Source organism: Macaca nemestrina, chromosome 8, assembly GCF_043159975.1.
Source record: "Macaca nemestrina isolate mMacNem1 chromosome 8, mMacNem.hap1, whole genome shotgun sequence".
Lineage (NCBI taxonomy): Eukaryota > Metazoa > Chordata > Mammalia > Primates > Cercopithecidae > Macaca > Macaca nemestrina.
This window is the reverse complement of record NC_092132.1, coordinates 71437557-71464450: the sequence shown is the minus strand read 5'-3', so window position 1 is coordinate 71464450 and position 26894 is coordinate 71437557. Positions and strand designations below refer to the sequence as shown.

Here is a 26894-nt window from a genome sequence, read left to right as displayed (position 1 = left end):
ACTTAGCCCCATTATTTCCCTGTAGAACGTGTTCATTTATGCCTAAATTTCAGTATTTACTATATCATCATTGCTGATTTTAAGTCACATTCAAAGGATAAGGCAAAACCACCTACGAATTGGCATATTTGTTTATTTCTCAGTTTGTGAAAATGTCCTTAATTTGTTGATGTAGCAAACAAATTTCAACTTTGATTGCTATGCAAAAAAACAGAAGATAATCTGCTTTGCAATGAACTTTATATAGTTCAACTGCATACAGGCAACATGCTATATATGAAAAAGTTACTAACTGAACTACAGGTATTAAATACTGAAAAGAGTTAACAGTTTATTATAATTTATTTTATTTAACAATCTAGGAAGTTCGCAGCCATCAGCAGTTCTAGTGCAATTTCAGGTGCAATTGGGAATTCGGGAATCTCGGTGGAGCTGTTAGTGTAGCGAACCTTGTACGTAAAATACATGCATACTTTTGATAGCACATGTGAAGGTATCTCTCTAAAATTGACCTCATTGGTTTCGTTCTCAGCAAACTGACCTGTAAAACAAAAGAATTATGTATGTTATTGGCTGAATTGTGTCCTCCAAATTTGTATGTTGAAGTCTTAACCCCTAGTACCACAGAATGTGACTGTATTTAGAGATAAGTTCTTTAAAGAGGTAATTAAAAGAGGTCATTGGGGTGGCAATCTAATATGATTGGTGGTTTGTTTTTTTTTTTTTCCCCCGAGACGGAGTCATGCTCTTGTCACCCAGGCTGAAGTGCAATGGCGTGATCTCGGCTCACTGCAACCTCCACCTCCCAGGTTCAAGCGATTCTCCTGCCTCAGTCCCCTGAGCAGCTGGGATTACAGGTGCATGCCATCACGCCCGGCTAATTTTTGTATTTTTAGTAGAGACAGGGTTTCACCATGTTGGCCAGGCTGGTCTCGAACTCCTGACCTCCTGATCCGCCCACCTCTGCCTCCCAAAGTGCTGGGATTACAGGAATGTGCCACTGCACCCAGCCATGATTGGTGTTCTCATAAGAAGAGATCCGGACAGAGATGGGCACAGAGGGAAAACTGTGTGAAGACACGGAGAAGATGGCCACGTACAAGACAAGAAGAGAGCCTCAGAAGAGACCAACTCTACCAATACCTTAATTTTTAACCTCTATACTCCAGAATTGTTAGAAAATAAAGTTCTGTTGTTCAAGCCATCCAGTTGTGGTACTTCGTTATGGCAGCACTAGCAAACTAATCATCATTAAAACAACCTCAATTAGCACCAAATAAATTACGGAATTCTGATTTTTTTAGTATTAATGACATAATAATTTTTTTTTTTTTTGACACAGGGTCTTGATCTGTTGCCCAGGCTGGAGTGCAGTGGCATGGTTATGGCTCACTACAACCCCTGCCTTCCGGGCTCAAGTGATCCTCCCACCTCAGCCTCCTCGAGTAGCTGGGACCACAGGTGAGCACCACCATGCCTGGCTAATTTTTGTATTTTCTGTAGAGACAGGGTTTTGCCATGTTGCCCAGGCTGGTCTTGAACTACTGGACTCAAGTGATTCCCCTGCCTCAGAATCCCAAAGTGCTAAGATTACAGGCTTGGCCACTTGCACCCGGCCAACAACATAAAAAAACCTTCACTAAAATAGTACTTGGGGGCCGGGCGGGGTGGCTCACACCTGTAATCCCAGCACTTTGGGAGGCCGAGGTCGGTGATCACTTGAGGTCAGGAGTTCGAGACCAGCCTGGCCAACATGGTGAAACCCCATGTCTACTAAAAATACAAAATTAGCTGGGCGTGGTGGCGAGTGCCAGTAATCCCAGGTACTCGGGAGGCTGAGGCAGGAGAATTTCTGGAACCCAGGAGGCAGAGGTTGCAGTGAGCCATGATTGCGCCATTGCACTCCAGCCTGGGCAAGAAGAACGAAACTCCATCTCAAAAAAAGATAGTACTTGAGATTCATCAAAACTGAATTTTAAAATTCTCTCCCTGTGGGTTGGAAACTTAAGTAGCTTTTCCTAAGAATCTTGGTGATATGATTACTGAAGGGTGAGCAGGATGAAAAAGTAAATCGTTTTTAAAAAAGATCAATCCAGGCAATCAAGTCTTTATGGATCATCAGGATCCCTGTGTTGTACTGAATTGCCATTTAAAAATAAAGCCAGGGCACATAACGGGTTTTTTGATTTGGATTTTCTGAGAATTAGTGAATATATAAAATCACTTGAATCCAGGAGGCGGAAGTTGCAGTGAGCTGAGATCATACCATTGCACTCTAGCCTGGGTGACAGAGCAAGACTCCGTCTTAAAAGATAAACAAACAAAAAAACTATTTAAACTATTTAACTATTTACCTAAAATAAGAAAAATTCTACTTAAAAGAAATGGGCTGAGCATGGTGGCTCACGCCTGTAATCACAGCACTTTGGGAGACCCACTTGTAGTCTCAGCTACTAAGGAGGCTCAGGTAGGAGGACCGCTAGAGCCTGGGAGTTCGAGGCTGCAGAGTGCCATGATGGCGCCACTGTACTCCAGCGTGGGCAACAGACAGAGACCCTGCCACAAACAAACAAGCAAGCAAGCAAGCAAGCAAGCAAGCAAGCAAGCAAGCAAGCAAAAGAAACATTTCAGGAAAGGAATTCCATTGTTTCCTCCTTCAGTTTTTTAAAAATATGATCATGTTAATGAGATCTCTTCACAAGACATTTTCCTTTAACAGCATATCATAAACAGTTTTTCAGTCATTCCTCAAAATTTCTGTAGCTACACAAAGGTTGTATCATTTAGCCTTTACATATAGGGATAAAATATTTTCTTAGCAGTCTAGTACTAGCACTGTGTACTGAATATAAAAGGCATTTCACATCTACAAATATACTTTGAGAATACAGTATTTGAGAATATAATATTTTAAAATACTAAAATATATATAAAATGCCTTTTATATATCTGTTGGTTGGGAGTATACTGTAGTAGGAAGAAAGCAGTACAGCAGGACTCAGCAAATAATTCACAACAATAAGGTAAATTTTGGTTTGCCAATAACTAGAACTTCCTTTCTTGAATACATATCTGAAATATTACCAATAGGCACTTATTAAGCTGTTGATACTAAACAAACATTAGTGATTTTTCTAAAAGATGAGATTTATATAACATAAAATTAACCATTTTAAAGTGTACAATTCAGTGGTATTTAGTATATTTACAACGTTGTACAACTATCCCTTCTATTTAGTTCCAAAACATTTTCATCACCCCAAATTAAAACCCAGTAATCCATTAAGCAGTTATTCCTCATCTTCCTCACTCCACCCCCAGCCTCTGGCAAACACCAATCTGCTTTCTGTCTCTACGGATTTACCTATTCTGGATATTTCATATAAACGGAATCATACAAATGTGTGACGTTTTGTGTCTGAGTTCTTTTACTTAGCATGCTGTGGAGGTGCATACGTACTGTAGCATGTTATCAGTACTTCATTCCTTTTCATGCAAACAGTAATTTGAGGCTGAATGTTTTCCTGATCTTTCCAAGATAAAAATCTCCTGTTTAAAGATCAAATTTATAAAAAGCAAAAGTTCTTTGCTTCTAGCCTGCTGTTATAAAATTAATTTTTAATTAAAATTCTGTTGGCATTTGTGATTTTTTTTTCCCCCTAAAGTACCTCCTTGCATTGTCCTGTGGAAAAGCCCAAAATCAATTCATCATATTCATCAGAGCCATGTTGTATGTGTGTGTATGAGGAGTGAAGGGTGCAATTCAACCAAGGAGCAATGAGTGTCTTTAGCACCCAGATTGGGGCCCCTAAATACCATTTTCTACTAAAACAAAACAGCGATTTTTGAAGAAACAGCTGTTTTCAGGATTGGGGAACAATGTACATGACACGCCTAAGAAATCTTATTACAGAAAGCAGTATAACTACTCAAGACTAACAGAGCCATGTCAAAAGGACATAGGAGTTAACACAATGTGGCTCTTTCTGACATAAAAATGAAGCAAATGGAACAATCTGAGCATCAGTAAGAATGACTGCAACAGACTGAAAAACATGAAATATAAAGTCATGAATTCATGATGACATGCACTCAAGAACAAAACACTCTTTACTACTGGATGATGCTGAAGAACCAATTCATTACTCTGAAAAATTATATTTAAAAGGAAAAAAATCAAGTCTTTATCATCTTTCCCATATAGACCGTATTTCAATATAACCAAATAGTATCTTATAGGACAATTTTAGCTAATAAATGCAAAAAAATTTTACAGAATTGGAAAGTCACTGTTTTGTAATCTCAAAGTAAATCTTAACAATAATCACATGAATGCTAATTCAGAGTGGGAAATTTTTAATGGATGAATCAGCCTGACAACCTGGAACCCACTGATCAAGCATGACACTGCTAAAAGACATGATATAACAGGAATACAAGAGTGCTACCTACAAAGTATCCTTTGCCTACAAAAATGTACCAGAGTCTAGTCAAGTCTCTGGAATTTTAACTATGAGTTTACAGAATAAAACTCAAATATAATTCAATATGAAATATGGACAGCATACAAATGACCTTGCTTCTCTGTAAAATTAACCGATGGCCTGGAAAAAAAAGAAAAGGTGCAGGGGAACTATTGCAGATTTTGCAAGTGAAATGGCACAACATCAGGCATGTGCTTGAAATACTCCAAAAAAGTAGGGATAATGAAACAACTTAAGATTGGCAAAATGGGCTAGGCACAGGGGCTCATGCTTGTAATCCCAACACTTTGGGAGGCCGAGGCAGATGGATTGCTTGAGGTCAGGAGTTCAAGAACACCCTGACCAACATCTCTACTAAAGGTCAGGAGTTCAAGAACAGCCTGACCCCATCTCTACTAAAAATACTAAAATTAGCTGGGTGTGGTGGTGGCATGCCTGTAATACCAGCTACTGGGGAGGCTGAGGGAGGAGAATCGCTTGAACCCAGGAGGCAGAGGTTGCAGTGAGCTGAGACTGCGCCACTGCACTCCAGTCTGGGAGACAGAGTGAAAGGCTGACAAAATGTTAATAACTATTGAAGCTGGATGATGGGTACATGGAGCTGTATTATACAGTTCTCTTTACTTCTGTGTAGGTTTTAAAATCTCCATAGTAAAAACAGAAAAAGAATTGTGGCCACACACGGTGGCTCACACCTGTAACCCCAGCACTTTAGGAGGCCAAGTCGGGAGGACTGCTTGAGCCCAGGAGTTCAAGATCAACCCGGGCAACATCGCTACAGTAAATAAAATTTTAAAAAAGGTGCACGCCTGTGGTTCCAGCTACTCAGGAGGTTGAGGTGGGAGGACTGCTTGAGCCTAGGAGGGCTTGTGCCACTATACTCCAGGCTGGGCAACACAGCAAGACCCTATCTCAAAAACAAACAAAAAACCCCACAACAACAACAACAAAAAAAAACACCAGACAACACCAGAAAGAATTGCAAGGGATCCCAAATAGCCCAAACAATCTGGAAATAGAAATACAAAGTTGGAAGCCTCATACTTTCTGATTTTGAAACTTACTACAAAGCTACGGTAATCAAAACAGCATGGTACTGGCATAAGAACAGACATACGGATCAATGGAATATAAGTGACAGCCCAGAAATACAAACATCTACAGTCAACTGAATTTTAACAAGGATGCCATGGGGAAACGGTCTCTTCAATAAATGGTAGTGGAAGAGCCACATGCAAAAGAATGAAGCTGATCTCTTACCTCACAGGATAAACAAAAATTAACTTAAGACCAAAGACCTAAATTAAAGAGCCAAACCCATAAAAGCCTATAAGAAAACACAGGGTTAGATTTGACAACAGAGTCTTATATATGACACAAAAACCAAAGGAAAAATAAGTTACACTTCAAAATTAAAACTTTGGAAGGCCAAGGCGAGTGGATCACTTGAGGCTGGGATTTCAAGACCAGCCTGGCCAACACGGTGAAACTCCATCTCCACTAAAAATACAAAAATTAGCCAGGTGTGGTGGTGGGCACATGTAATCCCAGCTACTCAGGAGGCTGAGACAGGAGAATTGGTTGAACCGGGAGGTAGAGGGTGCAGTGAGTCGAGACTGTGCCACTGCACTCCAGCTTGGGCAACAGAGCGAGACTCTGTCTCAAAATAAATAAATATATTAATTTAAAAAGATAAATAAAAATAAAAATGTGCTTCAAATGACACCATAAAAGGCGCGGTGGCTCACGCCTGTAATCTCAGCACTTTGGGAGGCCGAGATGGGCGGATCACGAGGTCAGGAGATTGAGACCATCCTGGCTAAGACAGTGAAACCCCGTCTCTACTAAAAATACAAAAAAATTAGTTAGGCATGGTGGCGGGTGCCTGTGGTCCTAGATACTCAGGAGGCTGAGGCAGGAGAATGGCGTGAACCCAGGAGGTGGAGCTTGTAGTGAGCCAAAGTTGAGCCACTGCACTCCAGCCTGGGTGACAGAGCAATACTCGATCTCAAAAAAAACAAAAAACAAAAAACAAAAACTATGGAATGAGAGAAAGTATTAGCAAATCATGTATCTGATAAGGTCTACTACTGAGAATTAATAAAGAACTCTCACAATTCAACAACAAAAATACAAACCACCCAATTCAAAAATAGGCAAAATACTTGAATAGACGTTTCTCCAAAGGAGATACAAAACTGTCTAGGAAGCGTATTAAATAATGTTCAACATCATCAGTCATTAAGGAAATGCAAATCAAAATCACCAGAGGCTGGGTGTGGTGGCAGTAATCCCAGCACTTTGAGAGGCCAAGGAGGGCTGATCACTTGAAGCCAGGAGTTTTCAAGACCAGCCTGGCCAACACAGCGAGATCCCGTCTCTACCAAATATACAAAAAGTTAGCTGGGCGTGGTGGCATGCACCTATAACCCCAGGTACTCAGGAGGCTGAGGCATGAGAATTGTTTGAACCTGGGAGGTGGAAGCTGCAGTGAGTGGAGATTGTGCCACTGCACTCCAGCCTGGGTAAGAGTGAGACTATCTCAAAAAACCACCACCACCACCACCACCAAACAAACAAAAACCCACCAGATAACCACTTCACACCCATTAAGACAGCAGCTTCACGCCTGTAATCCCAGCATTTTGGGAGGTCAAGGTGGGTGGATCACCTGAGAGGCGGATGGATCACCTGAGGTTGGGAATTCGAGACCAGCCTGACCAACATGGAGAAACCCCATCTCTACTAAAAATACAAAATTAGCCGGGCATGGTGGTGCATGCCTGTAATCCCAGCTACTCAGGAGGTTGAAGCAGGAGAACTGCTTGAACCTGGGAGGTGGAGGCTGCAGTGAGCCAAGATCTGACCATTACACTCCAGCCTGGACGAGAGCAAAACTCCGTCTCAAAAAAAAAAAAAAAAAAAAAAAAAAAAAAAAAAAAAAAAAGACAGTAACGAATATTGGCCAAGATGTGTACAAAGTGGAACCCTTGCACATTGTTGGTAGAAATGTAAAACAATTCAGCCACTATGGAAAGAGTTTTGTGGCTCCTCCAAAAGTTAAACAGAATTGTCATATTTGTCATATAATCAAGCAACTACACTCCTAAGAAGACATCCAAAAGAACTGAAAGTAGGTATTCAAACAATTATTTGTACACAAATGCTCACAGAACTATACATGGTAGCCAAAATGTGTCAACAACCCAAATATTTATCAACTGATGAATAAACAAATTGTGGTATATTCACATCTGGCTGAATGGATTATTATTCAGTCATAAAAAAGAAAGAAGTACTGTGAACGCACCACATAAATGAACCTTGGAAACATGAAAAATAACAAAAGCCAGATACAAAAGGCCATATACTGTATGATTCAATTTATATAAAATGTCCAGAATAGGTAAATTAGAAAGCAGACTGGTGGTGGTCAGACACTGAGGGTAGAGAATGGGAAGGGAAAGTGACAGCTAATGAGTATGGGGCTTGCTTTTGGAGTAATAAAATGTTTTGGAACTAGATAGAGATGATGGCTGCAAAATATTGTGAATGTAGTAAATGCCACTAAATTGTACACTTTAAAACAGCTGCTTTTACATTATGTGAATTTTACTTCAAGAAAAAAACGTTCAGAATAGAGACTTGGACTGGGTGAGGTGGCTCACGCCTGTAATCCCAGCACTTTGGGAGGCCAAGTCAGGCGGATCACAAGGTCAGATGAGAACATACTGGCTAACACAGTGAAGCCCCGTCTCTACTAAAAATACAAAAAATTAGCCAGGCATAGTGGTGGGCACCTGTAGTCCCAAATACTTGGGAGGCTTGAGGCATGATAATTGCTTGAACCCGGGAGGCGGAGGTTGCAGCGAGCTGAGATGCCACCACTGCACTCCAGCCTGGGCGGCAGAGCAAGACACTGTCTCGAAATGAAAAAAAAAAGAATAGAGATTTGGAAGGTGGCAACTTGTATAAACTTTTTATCTAGCTAGGAACACAAATCACCAGTCTGTGGTTAAAAGGCTGACAATGGGCCGGGTGCAGTGGCTCCTGTCTATAATCCCTGCACTTTGGGAGGCTGAGGCGGGTGCATCGCCTGAGGTCAGGAGATCAAGACCAGCCTGACCAATATAGTGAAACCCTGCCTATACTAAAAATACAAAAAATTAGCCAGGCTTGGTGGCAGGTGCCTGTAATCCCAGTTACTCGGGAGGCTGAGGCAGAATGACTTGAACCTGGGAGGTGGAGGTTGCAGGTTGCAGTGAGCCGAGATGTCACCACTGCACTCCAGCCTGGGCGACAGAGTGAGACTCCATCTCAAAAAAAAAAAAAAAAAAAAAAAGGCCGACTATGGAAAACTAATGTAGGGAAATCCATTCAGTCTTGTTGAAACGTATAGGATAAATAACTGAAAACAGAAAATGGCAGAAATCAATTTTTTCCCATTGCAACATAATCAAGCAAAAGGCCAGGCACGGTGGCTCATGCCTGTAATCCCTGCACTTTGGGAGGCTGAGATGGGCGGATCACCTGAGGTACGGAGTTCAAGACCAGCCTGGCCAACATGGTGAAACCCCATCTCTACTAAAAACACAACAGTTAGCCAGGGATGGTGGCACACACCTGTAATTCCAGCTACTCGGGAGTCTGAGGCAGGAGAATCACCTGAACCCAGGAGGGGAGGTTGCAGTGAGCTGAGATCACACCATCGCACTCCAGCCTGGGCAACAGAACGAAACTCTGTCTCTCTCAAACAAACAAACAAAGAAAAAAACAAAAATGTAATCATACAACAATGTTAGAAGACTTACTCTCTTTAAATGCTGAATCATTTAATTCAACTTACAAACATCCATCAAACATTAAAAGCGAACATATGAAGACGACAGAACTGTGCTTACCTGGGCCACTCAACATGGCTTTTATCGTGCCTGATGTTAATGCATGTTCTCTTTTTACAATAAATTCATGGCCATCAGATGATATCAATTTGACATACATGGCATCAGGGCCTTCACAGCCACCATAGGTTTTCTCCTCTCCATCTAAAGTAAAGTAAGTAGTAAAACAATTTTTGAATCACACAATGTATTAAAAATAAACAGGTTTGGCCAGGCGCAGTGGTTCACACCTGTAATCCCAGCACTTTGGCAGGCGGATCACCTGAGGTCAGGAGTTCAAGACCAGCCTGGTCAACATGGTAAAACCCTGTCTCTACTAAAAATACAAAAATCCAGCCTGGGTGACAGAGCAAAACTCTGCCTCAAATAAATAAATAAAAGGTTTATTAACAAGGTTAATATTTGAAGAACTCAGACCAGAAACATTTCTGAAAGGTATTATAATAGTCACCAAGACTTTAACAGTTTTTAACTCCTTGTTTTATACTTCTCTATAAACATCTTCCAATATCAGAATAAACTGTAGATTTAAGAATGCTACTTCAGTGAAAATTTACTAGTATTTTTCAAGGAGGTATTAACAGTTGTTTTGTAACCAAAGCAGCCCATTCAAATTTGGAGACTAAGACAAAATATTTAACTAGTATGACTTTAATTCTATCACCTGAAATATTCATTTTTAAAAATAAGATGTATAGCAGATTTACAAATCAGTGTTTATATGCCATGTGAGCTCGACTTCCTTTGACAAGCCCCAAATTCTAAAAGACTTCTTTTACTCATCATTTCACACTTGATGGTTAAAAATAATGATAAAAGTACACATTTAAACAATACTCAGTTTAAATTCATGCAAGATTAAAAGTAATTAATACAGACAAAATATTGGTCTTTAAAAAACACCCAAAGCTGACATGAGGAGACAGAGTGCACAGATGTTACTCTGCTACCGCCACTGCTGCTGTACTGGCTTCAGTCACAGTAGCCACATACATAGAGCGTAAAAGTTACATACGCGAGTAAAAATCTCCTTAATTTTTACAATTTTGTACTGTAACAGAATTTTAACTTTTATAATTATTAACATGTGAAATAAAATAGCTTAAGGTTTATTCTAAAAACTTAGGAAGCCCTAGAAAGAAGCAGAAGGATGAAGCTGAAGTACTGTTCGGCCACAGATATCCATTTGTTAATTAATTCAGAAATCTCTAAAATTAAAATTAATATAAATCTCAAAATCACTCATGTGCTATCACTGCCAAAAATGTTTAATTTGATTTAAATCACAACAACCAGACAAATTTAAACTGAGGAACAGTCTTTGAAGTAGAAAACTACTTAGAGACTACAGAGACAAGTTAATGCAGTATGATAATTTAAAAATGTTTTTATCTATCCATCTATTTATTCATCCATCCATCCATCCATCCACCCACCCACCCACCCACCCGCCTATTTATTTGTTTATTTTTTATTTTTTGAGACGGAGTCTCACTCTTGTTGTGGAGTACAGTGGCACAATCTTGGCTTACTGCAACTTCCTTCCACCTCCCAGGTTCAAGAGGTTCTCCTGCCTCAGCCTCCCCAGCAGCTGGGATTACAGGCACCCATCACCATGCCCAGCTAAATTTTGTATTTAGTAGTAGACCACGTTGGCCAGGATGTCTCGAACTCCTGACCTCAAGTGATCCACCTGCCTTGGCCTCCCAAAGTGCTGGGATTACAGGGATGAGCTGCTGCACCCGGACTAGTTATTTATTTATGTTTTTTTTTTTTTTAAAGAGACAGGGCCTTGCTCTGTTACCCACGCTGGAGTGCCGTGGTGCAATCATAGCTCACAGTAACCTGGAACTCCTGGGTTCAAGAGATCCTTTTGCCTCAGCCTCCAAAGTAGCTGGGAAACAGGCATGCACCACCATGCCTGGCATTGGTCTTTGTTTTTTTAAAAAGGGCTTCTGTTCCATGTAAAACTTGTAATAAATATTCCATCTGTGTTATGTCATCTTATGTTATGTAACAAATGTTCATCTATGTTATGTCGATTTAATTCTCAGACCCAGCCAGGACCCTAAGAGGACTGAGATGGAGTTTTGCCAACTCTACAGTATGAATACACACACACACACATACGAAAACAAACGTGGCAAAACATTAACAATCTGGTGAAAGCTATCTTTTTTTGTCTAATTTTTCATAAAAAGCTGGAGGACCCATAAAGATGTAAGTAGCTTCTAAATTATAGACTATTCAGGTATATAGATTTTTAGCAATTTTTGCCAACCTCTAAAAAGAAAGTAATAATGGTTATTATTTCAATTTATGCTTCTAATATTTTTTGCAACAGAAACCATTTCATGTTTGTCGTGAAAGTTTCAAATTTCTTAAGGTAAAATTACTCACTAAAAATCACAAATTGGAGTTACCAAGATATTATTACTGATCTGCCTATCAGGAATATACAGTCATGCATTGCTTAATGATGGAGATACCTTCCAAGACAAGAAATGCATCATTAGGCAATTTTGTCATGACGCAAACATCCTAAGAGTATACTTACTAAATCTAGAGTGTACTTACACCTAGGCTATATGGTGTAGCCTACTACTCCTAGGCTACAAACCTGTACAGTATGTTACTGTATGAATACTGTAAGCAACTCTAACATGATAGTATTTGTGTATCAAAACATAGAAAAGGTACAGTAGAAATATAGCATAAAAGAGTTTAAAAGGTATACCTGTATAGGTCACTCACCAAGAATGGAGTTTGCAGGACTGGAAATTGCTCTGGGTGAGTGGTGAGTGAATGTGAAGGTCTAACACAGTACTATACTACTACAGACTTCATAAATACTGCACACTTAGGCTACAGTAAATTTACCTGTTGCTCAGGTTGGAGTGCAGTCACACAATCATGGCTTATTTCTGCCTTGAACTCCTGGGCTCACTCAAGCAACTCTCTTGTCTCAGCCTCCCAGGCAGTTGGGACTATAAGCATGAGCCACTGTACCCAGCACAATTTTTCTTTATATCCTTATTCTATATGCTTTTTTCTATTTTAAAAAATTGTAATTTTTGTTCTACTTTTTAAATATTTTTGTTAAAAACTAAGATACAATCACACATTAGCCTAGGCCTACACAAGGACAGGATCATCAAGATGTCACCGTAGGCAACAGGAATTTTTCAGCTGTATTATAATCTTTATGAGACCATGTCACACATGTGGTTCAACACTGACCGAAACATCATTATGCAGGGCATGACTGTGTAGTAAAAATAAGCTGTTGATATGGACAACTAATTTCAGTCTACTGAAATTTCACTTGTGTTCACTGATTTTGAAGATCTTTGAAACAAAAAACCAGTTTCTACTAGTTAAAACACAAAATTAATTATCTTTAGCTTACCCATTTTGTTCTTATGAAATTCTACTTTGCTTCCCCAGGAACTTTAGTAGTTTCCTGAAAATATAACAATATCATATTAAGATTAATGTTGCAAGAGACAAGTTTTCACTCATTGTTATTTAATATGTCCTTGGTGTTAAAAGTTTAAGAACTCTCCCTCCTGGTTACATTACGAGCTCACCATTCCTACGCAGCAAAAACACTGCACTTTAACAAAATCAATTGAATAGCAAAATGCTTTGAGAGCTTGATCAGCTGCCACTTTTGAATTGGAAAAAGACTACTTAAAATAGAAACAATCATTATAAATTGATTGGGGGTGGGGTTGTTGAAGAGGTTATAAGTGTGACATGTTAAAAGTAACAGACATGTAAAAATGTTCATTCCATTAAAATACATACACAGAACATAATTATCAAGAAAAAACTGCCATACTGAGGTGTTCTAAGGCAGAGGTCCTTTATTCTTTTTCTGGGTAAAGGACTCTGCTGAAAATCCGAACAAAACTATCGGTCCTGTTGCATAACAAAGAAGTTGGCTGGTTTTTGATCCTCGTTTTGAGATATGGCCTCTAAATCCTTGGAATTTCCCTAGTGATGCAAGTCTCTGCTATTCATCATGGGTCCTGGTAGTTTACGTTAAACAGGTAACTCACAGTGGGCCTTTGGATAGTTTAACAAGAGGACTCAGGACAAATGGTTCCGAGGTGGCTTTTTGATATCTCCATCACCTCCAGTTGGAGGGGTGCTGAAGACTGAGCTCAGTCTTGTTGCTTATGACTCACCAATCATGTCTACAGAATGAAACCCCAAGAAAATCCCTGGACACCAAAGCTCAAGTGAGCTTTTGAGGTTAGCAATGCTCTGTACACCTCGTTATGGTACACATCAATGTGCTGGAAGGATGATGCATATTGACTTAACACAGGGAGGACAGAGCAAGTTCTGGATCTTGTACTTAGTACACAGTAGTAGACAATAAGCAAATATTTGCTTGAATGAATGGCATGATATAATAACCAAGGACATTCCAGTAACTTCCATGAGAATAAAAAAGCACAGGGCTGGGTACAGTGGCTCACACCTGTAATCCCAGCACTTTGGGAGGCTGAGGCAGGAGGACTGCTTGAGCCCAGGAGATTGATACCAGCCTGGACAACATATTGAGACCCTATCTCTAAAGTAAATACAGAAATAAATAAATAAGAAAAAAGAGAAGTCTTGCTCTTTAATTAGATAAGCATACACATACATATTTTTATGCTTCCATCTGTTCCATATACAGGCTACCTAAGTTTTGAAATTTAACAATAAAGTGGTCAAAAATTTACAATTTTTTGAGAAATTATAAATTTGACAAAATAACAAGATGATTGCTAAAGAAAATGTTTCACTTTCTCAGTAATTTGTATTTTAGTAACATACTACAGCATTTATTCAGAGGAGGATCTTATTCATACTGATATTCTTTTTTATGTCATTTATAGGAAAAAAGCATTTCCTAACTATCCAGCTCTAAGAAATTCCTGACAAATTTTCTTTCTGGCATTAAGAGAAGGATCAAGAAAATGAACCATAACACTTCAGAGCAGAAAAGGAACTTGCAAGTAACCTCTCTAATGCCTCAGGTTTGAATGTCATCCATGTAGAGAGGCTAAACAATTTGTTTCAGGTAGTGACAGAGCAGGAGCAGAAATCAAATCTTAGTCTAGAACACTTGCTAAGCATGGAGACAGATATTCAAAAATACTTTTTTTTTTTTTTTTTTGAGAGGGAGTCTTGCTCTGTTGCCCAGGCTAGAGTATGTAGCGTGATCTCAGCTCACTGCAACCTCTGCCTCCCAGGTTCAAACGATTCGCCTGCCTCAGCCTCCTGAGTAGCTGGGATTACAGGTGTCTGCCACCATGTCTGGCTAATTTATGTATTTTAGTAAAGACCAGGTTTCGCCATGTTGGCCAGGCTGGTCTCGAACTCCTGACCTCAGGTGATCCACTTGCCTCAGCCTCCCAAAGTACCATTTCCAATGTGAGATAAAGCAGAGAAAACAGGCAGCAGTAACAATGAAATACGATGAACATTTTGCAGGCCTAATAAGTGGTAAACATTGTACTAAATGCCTTATATACATTAAGTAATTAATTAATTTGTGTGTTTGTTTGTTTTGTTTTGAGACAGAGTCTTACTCTTTGGCCCAGGCCAGAGTGCAGTGGCGTGATCTTGGCCAACTTCTGCCTTCTGGGTTCAAAAGATTCTTGTGCCTCAGCCTCCCGAGTAGCTGAGACTACAGGTGCATGGGATCATGCCTGGCTAATTTTTGTATTTTCAGTAGAGACAGGATTTCACCATGTTAGCCAGGCTGGTCTCGAGCTCCCAACCTCAAGTGATCCATGCAATTCAGCCTCCCAAAGTGCTGGGAGTACAGGTGTGAGCCACTGTGCCTGGCCTATCTTATTTAAAAACAACTCTTCCACAAGGGAATTATTCTGATTTTAGAGATGAGGAACACTGGAAGAGTCTGCTACTTGCTCAAGGCTTCTACAGCTTAAGTGGCATCACTAGGATTTAAACCTAGGTAGGTTTGCCTTCACAGTCCACATTCCACTCCTTCCATTATTGCCTACTGCCACAGTAAAAAATTCTGGCTCCAGTTAAACTTAATTGCCACAATTCTCAACAGCTACTGATGTAAATCCTCAAAGAGTTCTCTAAAATTTAAAAATAGTACTGTCATTTTATGATATTACACAATTTAAAAATTCACAACAGCCATTATTATTTTCTTTTCATTATACTTTGTAATTACTCTTTTAAAAAACAAGAAAAGGCCGGGCGTGGTGGCTCAAGCCTGTAATCCCAGCACTTTGGGAGGCCGAGACGGGCGGATCACGAGGTCAGGAGATCGAGACCATCCTGGCTAACACGGTAAAACCCCGTCTCTACCAAAAATACAAAAAACTAGCCGGGCGCGGTGGCGGGCGCCTGTAGTCCCAGCTACTCCGGAGGCTGAGGCAGGAGAATGGTGTAAACCCGGGAGGCAGAGCTTGCAGTGAGCTGAGATCAGGCCACTGCACTCCAGCCTGGGTGACAGAACAAGACTCCGTCTCAAAAAAAAATAAAAAATAAAAAAAATAAAAAACAAGAAAAGAAAAAATGCTAGAAAGATTGAAGTGCAAGAATTTCAAGGGCCAACTCTTCTATCTGGAAAATCTCTAGAATAAAACATTGAGGATGTTTATTTAACTAGCAGTAGCTAAGCAACAACGCAAAGTCACATCTTAGGAGCCCTTTGGGCAGCAACAGTTTCTCTAGAGAGTTAATGTAGTAAATCAATTCCATTTATACAACAGAGATTAAGCAGAGGAAGAGGAGACCCACCCTTTCTCCCAACATTGAGAGGGAAAATCAACATTAAGAGTTAAAATTCCTAATTCTTAGGTAGAAGTTAGAAATATTTAAAATATGATTACATTTGGACCTAACCCATAAGTTATCTAAAGAAAATAAGTTTGAGGAGACAAAAATCTCAGCTTGAACATCTATTGCATGACAGAGCTGAATTCTGGAAGTATGAATTGGGCAGGTAAACGCCAGTCATAAGGGAACCGTTGGATTGAGAATAGTTCTAGGCAGAAGAAAGAACATGAACAATGGCCTGAGACGTCATTATGCTTTTAGGGTGTTACATATAAACATTAATCTCTTCAAGTTTTTCTGTGTATGTGTATGTTTAATAACAAATACTTTACAGATCACTCACAAAAATACACTACAGATTAAAGACTCAAATGTAAAAAATCCACGAACTCTGGAAAAACACCAGAAAAAAGAATACAACTAGCTTACACAGGTATAAAAATGCTTGATGGGGCTGGGTACAGTGGCTCACGCCTGTAATTCCAGCACTGTGGGAGGTCAAGGTGGGTGGATCACGAGGTCAAGAGATGGAGACCATCCTGGCCAACATGGTGAAAACCCATCTCTACTAAAAATACAAAAATTAGTTGGGTGTGGTGGCGGCAGCCTGTAGTTCCAGCTATTCTGGAGGCTGAGGCTGAGGCAGGAGAATTGCTTGAACCCGGGAGGCAGAGGTTGCAGTACGCCAAGATTGCGCCACTGCACTCCACCCTGGCAACAGAGCAAGACTCTATCTCCAAAAAAAAAAAAAAGCTTGATGGGCTGGGCATGGTGGTTCATGTTTGTAATCCCAGCACTTTGGAAGGACAAGGCAGGCAGATGACCTGAGGTCGGGAGTTTGAGACCAGCCTGACCAACATGGAGAAACCCCGTCTTCACTAAAAATACAACATTAGCTGGGTGTGATGGCACATGCCTGTAATCCCAGCTACCCAGGAGGCTGAGGCAGGAGAATCGCTTGAACTTGGGAGGCCGAGGTTGCGGTGAGCCAAGATCGCGCCATGGCACTCCAGCCTGGGTAACAAGAGTGAAACTCCATCTCAAAAACAAAAACAAAAACAAAAATTAGCTGGGCGTGGGGTGGTGTGCGCCTGTAATCCCAGTTACTCTGGAGGCTGAGGCAGGAGAACTGCTTAAGCAACCTCTCAGGGGCAGAGGTTGCAGTGAGCCGAGATCGCGCCACTGTTGTCCAGCCTGGGTGACAGAGCAAGACTCTGTCTCGAGAAAAAAAAAAAAAAATTATAGGACACAGGCATATCTTATAAAATTAGGATACCTAAAATAGCAGTCTCCCAATTATGTACCCACTACCATAACTGTTAATAATATATGCGAGTGTATGAAACATGTATTCCTGTAGATTTCTGGAATTTCGTGTTTCTTAGAACAGATACAGTTGTTTGAAGATGTTAATTATTTGATATGTCCTCAAATTTCCTAGCACTAAAGCTACCTGCTCTCTTAGCATTAAGACTCTGAGTTTCTGTTCTGAGCTTGTTGTTCCAGTTTTGTCTTCAGTGGCAGTGGGTCAAAGACGGAAGTTCTCTGTTTTTACTAAGAATTCTATCAGGTCATTAAAGTAAACACACTTCTATCTTGAGGGGAGCTCTCAAAAAAAATTAAAATTAAAACACAAAGTAAAAGCATTGATCTCAATTTCCAATCTGTTTCTGATAGCTAATACTTAGTAACAGCTGAACTGTGCTTCCAAATGGTCAAACTTTTAGTAATAAAATGACGACTCATCTAATAATACCCAGTAATCAATGTTTTAATATCTCATTAGCAGGGTCTCAATTTCTAGTAACACACCCTCACAAATGCCAGTCCTATGATCTGTCATGTATTGTGGGGCTTAAGGAATTTTGATCAGAAGAAATCTGATACTTAAGAACTGTATTTTAGACCAACCACAAATCACCAATCAGAAATATGACATGGGCCAGGCGTAGCAGCTCTTGCCTGTAATCCCAGCACTTTGGGAGGTCAAGATGGGTGGACCACCTGAGGTCAGGAGCTCGAGACCAGCCTGACCAACATGGTGAAACCCCACCTCCACGAAAAATACAATAATTAGCTGGGTGTAGTAGTGGGTGCCTGTAATCCCAGCTACTTGGGAGGCTGAGGCAGGAGAATGGCTTGAACCCAGGAGGCGGAAGTTGCAGTGAGCCGAGATCGTGCCACTGCACTCCAGCCTAGGCGACAAGAGTGAAACTCCGTCTCAAAAAAAAAAAAAAAAAAAAGAGGTATTACATATGGTAGTGTGGACTGTAACAGGCAATCAAAGTAATGTTAAGCGGTCCCTGGATAGTGAATGATGGTTATTTATATTTTGGTGGGCTGCAGTCGTTTCATATCAAATTATAAATGGCAAAAAAAACCCAAAAACAAAACAAAAAAACAGACTTCCTGAATCCTTATACTGGAAAAGTGAGTCAAAGTGTATGGCGAGAAAGGACAGTCTCTTCAACAAAGGAAGCTGGAACAATAGCCATATGGATTAGAAGCTCACTGTTAAACCATACACAAAAATCAATTTCAGATGGTTCACAGAATTCAACTTAAAATGCAAAAGGAGGCTACTAAAAGAAAACAAATTATTTTCATACCCTCACTGTAGGCAAAGATTTCTCAGCGGCTAGATGCAGTGGCCACACCTGCAATCGCAGCACTCTGGGAGGGAGATCACTTGAAGTCAGGAATTTGAGACCAGCCAGGCACTCCAGCCTGGGTGACAGAGCGAGACTTTCTCAAAAAACAAAACAAAAATCTCAGAAAAGTGCAAAAAGCACAAATTGTAAATGAAAAACTTGATAAACTGGATTTCTCCAAAACAAAATTTCTGTTCATCAACTACCACAGCTGGGCATCATGGCTCACACGTATAATCTCAGCACTTTGGGAGGCCGAGGCAAGCCGAATGTTTGAGCCCAGGAGTTTGAGACGAGCCTGTGCAACATAGTGGTGAAACCCTGTTTCTATAAAAAATAGAAAAATTAGCTGGGCATGGTGGTGCATGCCCGTAGTCCCATGTATTTGGAAGGCTGAGATGGGAGAATCACCCCAGCCCAGGGAAGTTGAGGTTGCAGCAGGCCATGATGGTTCTACTGCATTCCAGCCTGAGCAACAGTAAGACTCTGTCTCAAATACAAACCAAAAAACCCCCTCAAAAACCAAAAAGAAAAATGAAAAAAATAAGAACTCAAGCCACATATTGGAAAAAAATATTCACAACGCATATCTGACAATGGCTTTGCATCCAGAGTAAATTAAAAAATGCCTGTATGTCAATAAAAAAAATCCAATTAAAGTTGGACAGAAGAATCGAATGACATTAAAAAGTGCTCAACATTATTACTTATCAGTGAAATGAAACTCAAAACTGCAACAAAATACTACTATACAGCCACCAGTATAGCTAAAATTAAAAAGACCGTCAACATTAAATGCTGGAGAGGATGTAGAGCAAATGAACTCTCATACACTGCTGATGGGGAGTCCATCATAATAGGAGAATGGATAAATAAGCTGTGGTACATTCATACAGAGCAATACTATTCACAAAAAGGGATGATCTACTGATATAACATGGAAGAATATAAAAATATTACACTAAGTGGAAAAGCCAAACAAAAAAGTATACACTGTATTATCCGATTTATATAAAATTATACAACAGGCAAAACAAACCAATGATGATAGCTCAGCAAGTGACTAGAAAGGAACATTCTGGAGTGATAAAAATGTCAAAACTAAATGGTACAATTAGCATTTCACCATATGTAGGTTATATTAAAGCTAGAATTTTAAAAAATGATAGCATTTCTGAAGTTTACTTTACCTTAACTCCAAAGATATCATCATTCTAGGATGGTTTTCTGCCTAATTAAGCTTTCAAAAGCGACACCAGTAATAAAATTAACCCAAATTCTCTAGATATGCAAATACTAACAGAGGAGGAATAAGCGTTGGTCATCCCAAAGAAAGGAAATACGAGACTACAAATCTCCAACAGAAAATCTGTTAAGTGAACAGCTATAAAAGGAAAGTAGCTTTTGATCTGGGTCTCGATGGATGGAGGTTTGTTTTTTTTTTTTTTTTGAGACAGAGTCTCACTGTTGCCCAGGCTGGAGTGCAGTGGCGCGATCTCAGCTCACTGCAAGCTGGTAGAGGTATTTTTACCAGGCAAAACTGGAAAGAGAGGGAGATCCAGGCAAAGTGAACAGTATGACCTGAGTCAGACAGCTTGGGGCACATAATGCAACTCAGTGTTGTTGGAAATCAGTTTACAAATTCATTCATTCAATAAATATTTACCAAGGGTTAGTATGCTAGATGCTCGCCTAGGCACTGGGGACAGAGATGAACATAACAAAGATTCCAACCTCATGGGAAGAATGGTGGGGACAGAAAACCAAAACAAAATAATACATACAGCATGGTGAAGAACTAACATTAACAGAGACCTGAAGAAAGCAAGGGAATGAGTCACGGATATCTGAAGGAAGAGCCTTTTATGGAGGGAGAATGGCAAGGAGACCAGTCTGGCCAGAGGAGTGAGTCAAGAAGACAGTGTAGGAAAACAGGAAAAGAGGTGAGAGTTTGGGAAGTTGGACTTCATCAAAGAGGCAAACAGCGATACACATAAGGAGCACACATTGAGATACTGACCAAGCCATGGGTTTTTTTTTTTTTTTTGAGACAGGTTCTTGCTCTGTCACCCAGGTTGAAGTACAGTGGTGCAATCCCGGCTCACTGCAGCTTCAATCTCCCAAGCTCAAAGGATTCTCCCACCTTAGCCTCCTGAGTAGCCTGCTACCAAGCCTGGCTAAATTTCTTTTTTTTTTAAATAGAGGTCTCCTATTTAAAAAAATAGGAGACCTCTATTTGTTGCCCAGGCTGGTCTCGAACTTCTGAGTTCATGTAAACCTCCTGCCTTGATCTCCCAAGGTGCTGCGATTACAGGTGTGAGCCACCACACCCAGTCCAAGACATGGGTCTTGAATGTCTTAATAGTAAACAATGCTACAGAAGAATGTATTCCTTCTTTGCTACATTACCCTGTTTCATCACTCCTATTTATCCTTTTGCTGCTTTCTATCATTTCGAAGACTTGATTTCAGCCTTCCATATAATGCAGTGCTTAAAATCAGTCAAACTCCTAGCTATATCACTGTGGGAAAACTAACCTAATCTTTCTGTGCCTAGTTTCCTCAATGGTAAAATGAGGATAATACAGCATCTATCTCACAGAGCTGTTCTGAAGAATAAATGGCTTTACATATACAAGCACTCAGAATACTGCCTAGCACACATTACAACACTGGCCATTATTCTATTTTTGAACCAGAGGTTCATTTCCATATGTATCGAGGGCCTACCATGTGCCAGGCACTGCTCTACATGCTTGGGAGGAATCTGTGGACAAAATAAATCCAATAACCTCTCCTCCACCCGTATCCTGGAATTCACATTTTTAGTGTGGTGGATGACACACTAAAGGACCAGAAAGTAAATACTGTTTGCTTAGCAGGCTGTAAGGTCTCTGTTACAACTATTCCAACTCTGCCACTGGAGTGCAAAAGCAGCCACAGACAAGATGTAAACGATTGAGTGTGGCTATGATCCAACAAAACTTTATTTACGGGCAAAAAAAAGGTAAATTTTATGTAATTTGCTCTCTTTTTTTTTTTTTTTTTAAGAGACAGAGTTTCACTATTGTTACCCAGGCTGGAGTGCGGTGGCACAACCTTGGCTCTCACTGCAACCTCCACCTCCCGGGTTCAAGTGATTCTCCTGCCTCAGCCTCCCGAGTAGCTGGGATTACAGGCAAGCACCACCATGCCTAGCTAATTTTTTGTATTTTTAGTGGAGATGGGATTTCACTATTTGGTCAGGCTGGTCTCAAACTTCTGACCTCAGGTAATCTGCCCACCTTGGCCTCGAGAAGTGCTGGGATTACAGGCGTGAGCCACTGCATTCAGCCAACAATTTTCATGTTATAAAATACATATTTACTTTGAATTTTTGTCCAACTATTAAAAAATTTAAAAACCATTCTTAGCATTCTTAGCTTGCGGGTAGTATAAAAGCAGGTAGTGGGTCAGATGTGGCCTGTGGTTCTAACTTGCTGACCCTGTTCTAGCAGGTTCTTAATCTGCAGTCCCTTACTCCTCGAGGTTCATAGATAAGCAGCAGAATCCCAAATCCTTGAACCTGTAAGCACAATTTTGTGCCTATGTGCAGTTCAGGGTAAGCGGAACGAGGAGGTCCACAGCTTTTATCTCTTATCATAAATTAAGAACTAGCCCTGTTGAATGAAAGTCAATGGCTACCTTATATAGACGCGAACCCATCTCCACATCTGAATTTCTACTGTTAGGTATTTCTATCTTGAAACTCAGATAAATTAAGTGATAGGACTTCTGTTTCTTCATCTTCCAAATGAGAGAATTGGACTCATTTATGTACAAAAGTCCATTCTGGCTCCACTATATCATGACTAAATCCATCTGAAATTCATCCTTCCCTAACAACCACCTCTAACTCAGCTTCCCATGTTTATTACCCAGAGTTGCTCTCCCACAACACAGAACTTAAGGGCTCCAGAGTACTGCATATTCTCACTGAGTCTGTCTGCCTCACCCCTGCAAATGACCTAATTATTCTCTCAAATAATATCTACAAACCCCCTTGTTTCAGTTTTAAAATTATGAGCAGATATTCCCAACTTACAATGTGTATGAATCATAGATTTTACATATTATAATTAACAGAACCTTTAGAAAGATTGGCTAAAAATAAACTGAAACCAATCACTTCAGTTGCCTTGTCTCTCCACCTTCAGCGTTCCTGTTTTTGTATAACATACATTTTGTCCACTCTGCTGTTTCAAAATACTGAATAAAAACTGTCCTTCCTACCAAAGGTCAATCTTTCCACTTAAGCAATGATTGCTATCCCCTCACCTAACTAAAGACTCTGCTATGGCCATTATTCCCACCCACACACCAATCTACCATCTACTTCTTAACCTATTCTGATCAGCCTTTTGGCCCACCAGTCCATGTTAGGGGTTCTTATCAAATTTCAATTACTTCACTCAGTCACAGGGTCAATCTTTAATGCTCATTTAGCAGTGTTTTAAACAGTTGCCTACTCCCTCCATCATGAAACACTTTTTCCTTAGTACTCCAGATGTCACACACTCCTTCCATTACTTTTCTGCTTCCATTACTGTATGCTCCTCTTCTGACTGGAGTGCTCCCAGTCATCTGCCTTCTCCATTTAACATTCTCTATTTGATGTCCTCCAGACCACAGGTTATCATCTATAAAATATGACTCCCAGTCATCTCCCTAGTTTTTCTCCTGAGTGCCAGTCGTGAATATACAACTTTTCTACTGCACATATTCTCAGGTGCCTACTAGTTATCGAACTCAGTTAATTCCCATACAGAACTTCTGATTTATCAATCTCAGAAACTGATACACCCTTCCCAGTCTTCCACATTTCAGTACATGCACTGCTGTTTACCCAGATGCTTGGAAAAATGATTGGTTATTCAAAAAACATTTTTTTTTTTTTGGTTATTTTATTCCTGGGAAGAAAGCTAAACCCATTTGGTTCCAGCTTCAAATTACATTCCAAATCAGACTACTACTCACTTTCAACTCTACACTTCTAGTTCAAATTATCATATCTCAACTGGACATTTGATTTACTTTCCTGCTTACCACTCTGATCTTGTCTCCCACCACTCTTCCTTCACTATGCTCCAGCTACACTGGCCTTTTTGGTATTCCTCGAAATCAGTCAAGTTCACTCTTACCTCAAGGTCTTTGTATTTGTAATTGCTGTTGTCTCAAAAGCTTTTAAATCCTCATCATTTAGATCTCTAAGTAAAATATCAACTCGTCAGAGAGCTCTTCCTTCCCTGATGATCTTACCAAAATTAGACACTCCCATCCCAGTCACTCTAACCCTTAACGTTGCTATATATTTTTTTCACATTTATCACTTCTTGAAACTATACTCGCTTACTTACACATATCCTTTCTTTCCTCAAGTTCCTTGACAGCAGGCCTAGAATAGTGCCTGGCACTTTGTAGATGCTCAATAAATATTTCTTGAGTGAATGTACTATTATTTTCCTAATCGCTGAGGCTTGAAATTCAGGCATTACTGGATGAGCTTTTTCTGCTCTTACTTAATAACAGAATAATAAAGAATTTAGGATAGTTTAGCTGAAATGCATTAACACATAAATATGACCATAGCCGGCCAGATTTGGTGGCTCACGCCTATAATTCTGGCACTTTCGGAGGCCAAGGTAGGAAGACCACTTGAGCCACCCAAACAAAAAATAAGCTGGGTGTGGTGGTGGGCACCTATAGTCCCAACTACTAGGGAGGCTGAGGCAGGTGGATAGTTTGAGCCCAGGAGGTTGAGGCTGCAGTGAGCTGTGATCATACTACTGTACTCCAGCCTGGGAATGCAGAACAGAGTGAGACTCTGACTCAAAAATACGTATGAGCATAATAGCAAAGACTCCCCTGATTATTTTCCAGTACTAAAAAATCTACCAAAAAAACCCAGATAAACATTTTAGAAGATTTAAACAATTAAGTATCACTTTAGAACTTGATGTATAGGACTGACTATAACTTCTGGCTGTGAACTAGTGCCTATTATATTAGGGAATTACTATCTGGTAATGCATACATACATATTTTTTGAATGGTAGTTATTAAATTTCATATTTAAGTAAAAGAGGAATGGTCATTTAAAATTAAACAGGGACCCCAAATCATCATTGGCAAGAAACAATAAATACCCATTATAGTACGTACCACAGCTGTTTCCTTGCCATTGTATGTCCAGAATGAATAAATCCACATGTAAACTGCTACGTTTCAACAACATGATTATAATGTAAATGAGATCAGAGATATGTCATTTTAGGTCAATGAACAGAAAAGGAAACAACTTTCAGGGATCAAAAAGCAAATATGGAGCCGAGCGCGGTGGCTCACGCCTGTAATCCTAGCTCTTTGGGAGGCGGAGGCGGGCGGATCACCTGAGGTCAGGAGTTCGAGTCCAGCCTGACCAACATGGTGAAAACTCGTCTCTACTAAAAAACAAAACAAAACAAAACAAAAAAAAACAAACAAAAAAAACAAAATTAGCTGGGAGTGGTGGTGCGCGCCTGTAGTCCCAGCTGCTCCATAGGCTGAGGCAGGACAATAACCTGAACCCCGGAGACGGAGGCCGGAGGCTACCGTGAGCCGAGATCACGCCACTGCACTCCAGCCTCAGGACAGAGCAAGACTCCGTCTCAAGAAAAAAAAAAAAAAAAAAAAAAAAGCAAAGAAAAAGAAAAAAGAAAAAAGAAAAAAAAAAAAAAGCCAAGACAGCAGTTAAAAAGTGAGGTTTTAAGACACTAAAGAATTTCAAGGCCAGGCGCAGTGGCTTACGCCTGTAATCCCAACACTTCGGGAAGCCGACAGGGGGCGGATTACTTGAGGTCAGGAGTTCGAGACTGGCCTGGCCAACCCAACATGTCGAAACCCCGTCTCTACTAATAATAGAAAGATTAGTCAGGCGTAGTGGCATGCGTCTTGGTCCCAGCTACTTGGGAGGCTGAGGCAGGAGAATCACTTGAACCTGGGAGGCAGAGGTGGCAGCAAGCCGAAATCGCACCACTGCACTCTAGCCTGGGCAACAAGAGCAAAAGTCTGTCTCCCCCGGCCCTCTAAAAAAGAATTTCGGTTTTCTACACTAAAAGCAATGTGGAGTACAAATGCTCACTCTAAAATGGCACAAACTCTACAGTTATATGTTACTAAACAGATCTCAGTTCCTTAAGAGAAACTCACTGGGCACAGTATTTCACACTAGATACCTCCTTTCAGACAAGACTGGACGGGCAATAGATGCACGAAACCCCCAACTCATGAAGTCGAGCACAGATCATCCAACGAGTTACCCAGAAGGTAAACTTCTCGGGTACTGCTGCTGGAAGAAGCGAGAGACCTCTCCTTGGGCTAGGGACTGGCTTCAAGAAAATAACGAATCTGAGCGGACACGAGGAAAGCAGAAAAAAAAAGCGACAGGGCTACCATGCTCCTAACTCCACCCTCCCGCGCTCAGCCCGGAGAAGGCCCAGTCTCGCTGGCTGCTGCCCCTCCTTCCACCTCTTTCCAAACCCACCGAGCGGCGCCAGGAAAGGTCCCGCCGCCATCCCCTCCCCCAAACCAGGGGCTGGGAAGGCCCAGGGAGGTTAACAGCTTCCGTTCCTTCCCCGCCCAGAAGGGAAGGGGTGGGAAGTGGGATTGCGAGCTCGTCCCCTCTCGGCCTCCCTCGCCCTCCACCCTTACCCGGAGCTCCGTTTCCGCCCCAGCCCGAGACTCAATCGTCAGCCCCGCAGCCACCGCAGCCGGGTCCCCGCGTACTGCCACAGCCCCTATCCCAGGGCCGCCCCCCCCGCCCCCAGCTGCCTGCTTCTGTGGGTTCCGGGGCAGTCGAAAGAATTACTTCCGCTGGGTCATAGCAGCTTCTGCGACGCTCGGGAGATCCGTACCTGGTGAGGCGAGGACGCAGAGTGCGTCGCTCACTTCCGTCTGGAGGTAGTGCGTAGCGCCCTACTCTCTTCCCCTATAGTAGGCCAGCCTATGAACGACACCGG

The 26894-nt window shown here is 40.8% G+C and overlaps 1 protein-coding gene across 6 annotated transcripts; it reads right to left on the bottom strand.

Annotated features, from left to right (window-relative positions):
• Window positions 1–113: 113 nt before the first annotated feature.
• On the bottom strand, window positions 114–26886 carry ELOC (elongin C). 6 transcript variants are annotated; one of them, XM_011744477.2, is made up of 5 exons: window positions 26420–26459; window positions 25060–25115; window positions 12795–12848; window positions 9386–9529; window positions 114–541 (listed from the first exon to the last, which is right to left on the bottom strand). In XM_011744477.2, exons 3-5 carry the CDS (start codon window positions 12796–12798, stop codon window positions 351–353), a joined length of 339 nt encoding a protein of 112 aa, XP_011742779.1. In that variant the 5' UTR covers window positions 12799–12848; window positions 25060–25115; window positions 26420–26459; the 3' UTR covers window positions 114–350. The 6 variants fall into 6 exon arrangements, with proteins under 6 accessions (XP_011742779.1, XP_011742777.1, XP_011742776.1 ...); XM_011744475.3 differs by lacking the exons at window positions 25060–25115; window positions 26420–26459 and adding an exon at window positions 26790–26886; XM_011744474.3 differs by lacking the exons at window positions 25060–25115; window positions 26420–26459 and adding an exon at window positions 26587–26726.
• Window positions 26887–26894: the final 8 nt, after the last annotated feature.

What these genes read in the sequence shown, in the direction of transcription:
- ELOC (XM_011744475.3), bottom strand. An exon ending in AGCCATGTTGAGTGGCCCAG is followed by an intron (nt 542 to 9,385) that starts GTAAGCACAGTT and finishes TTTGTTTTACAG; the next exon opens with GTCAGTTTGCTGAGAACGAA.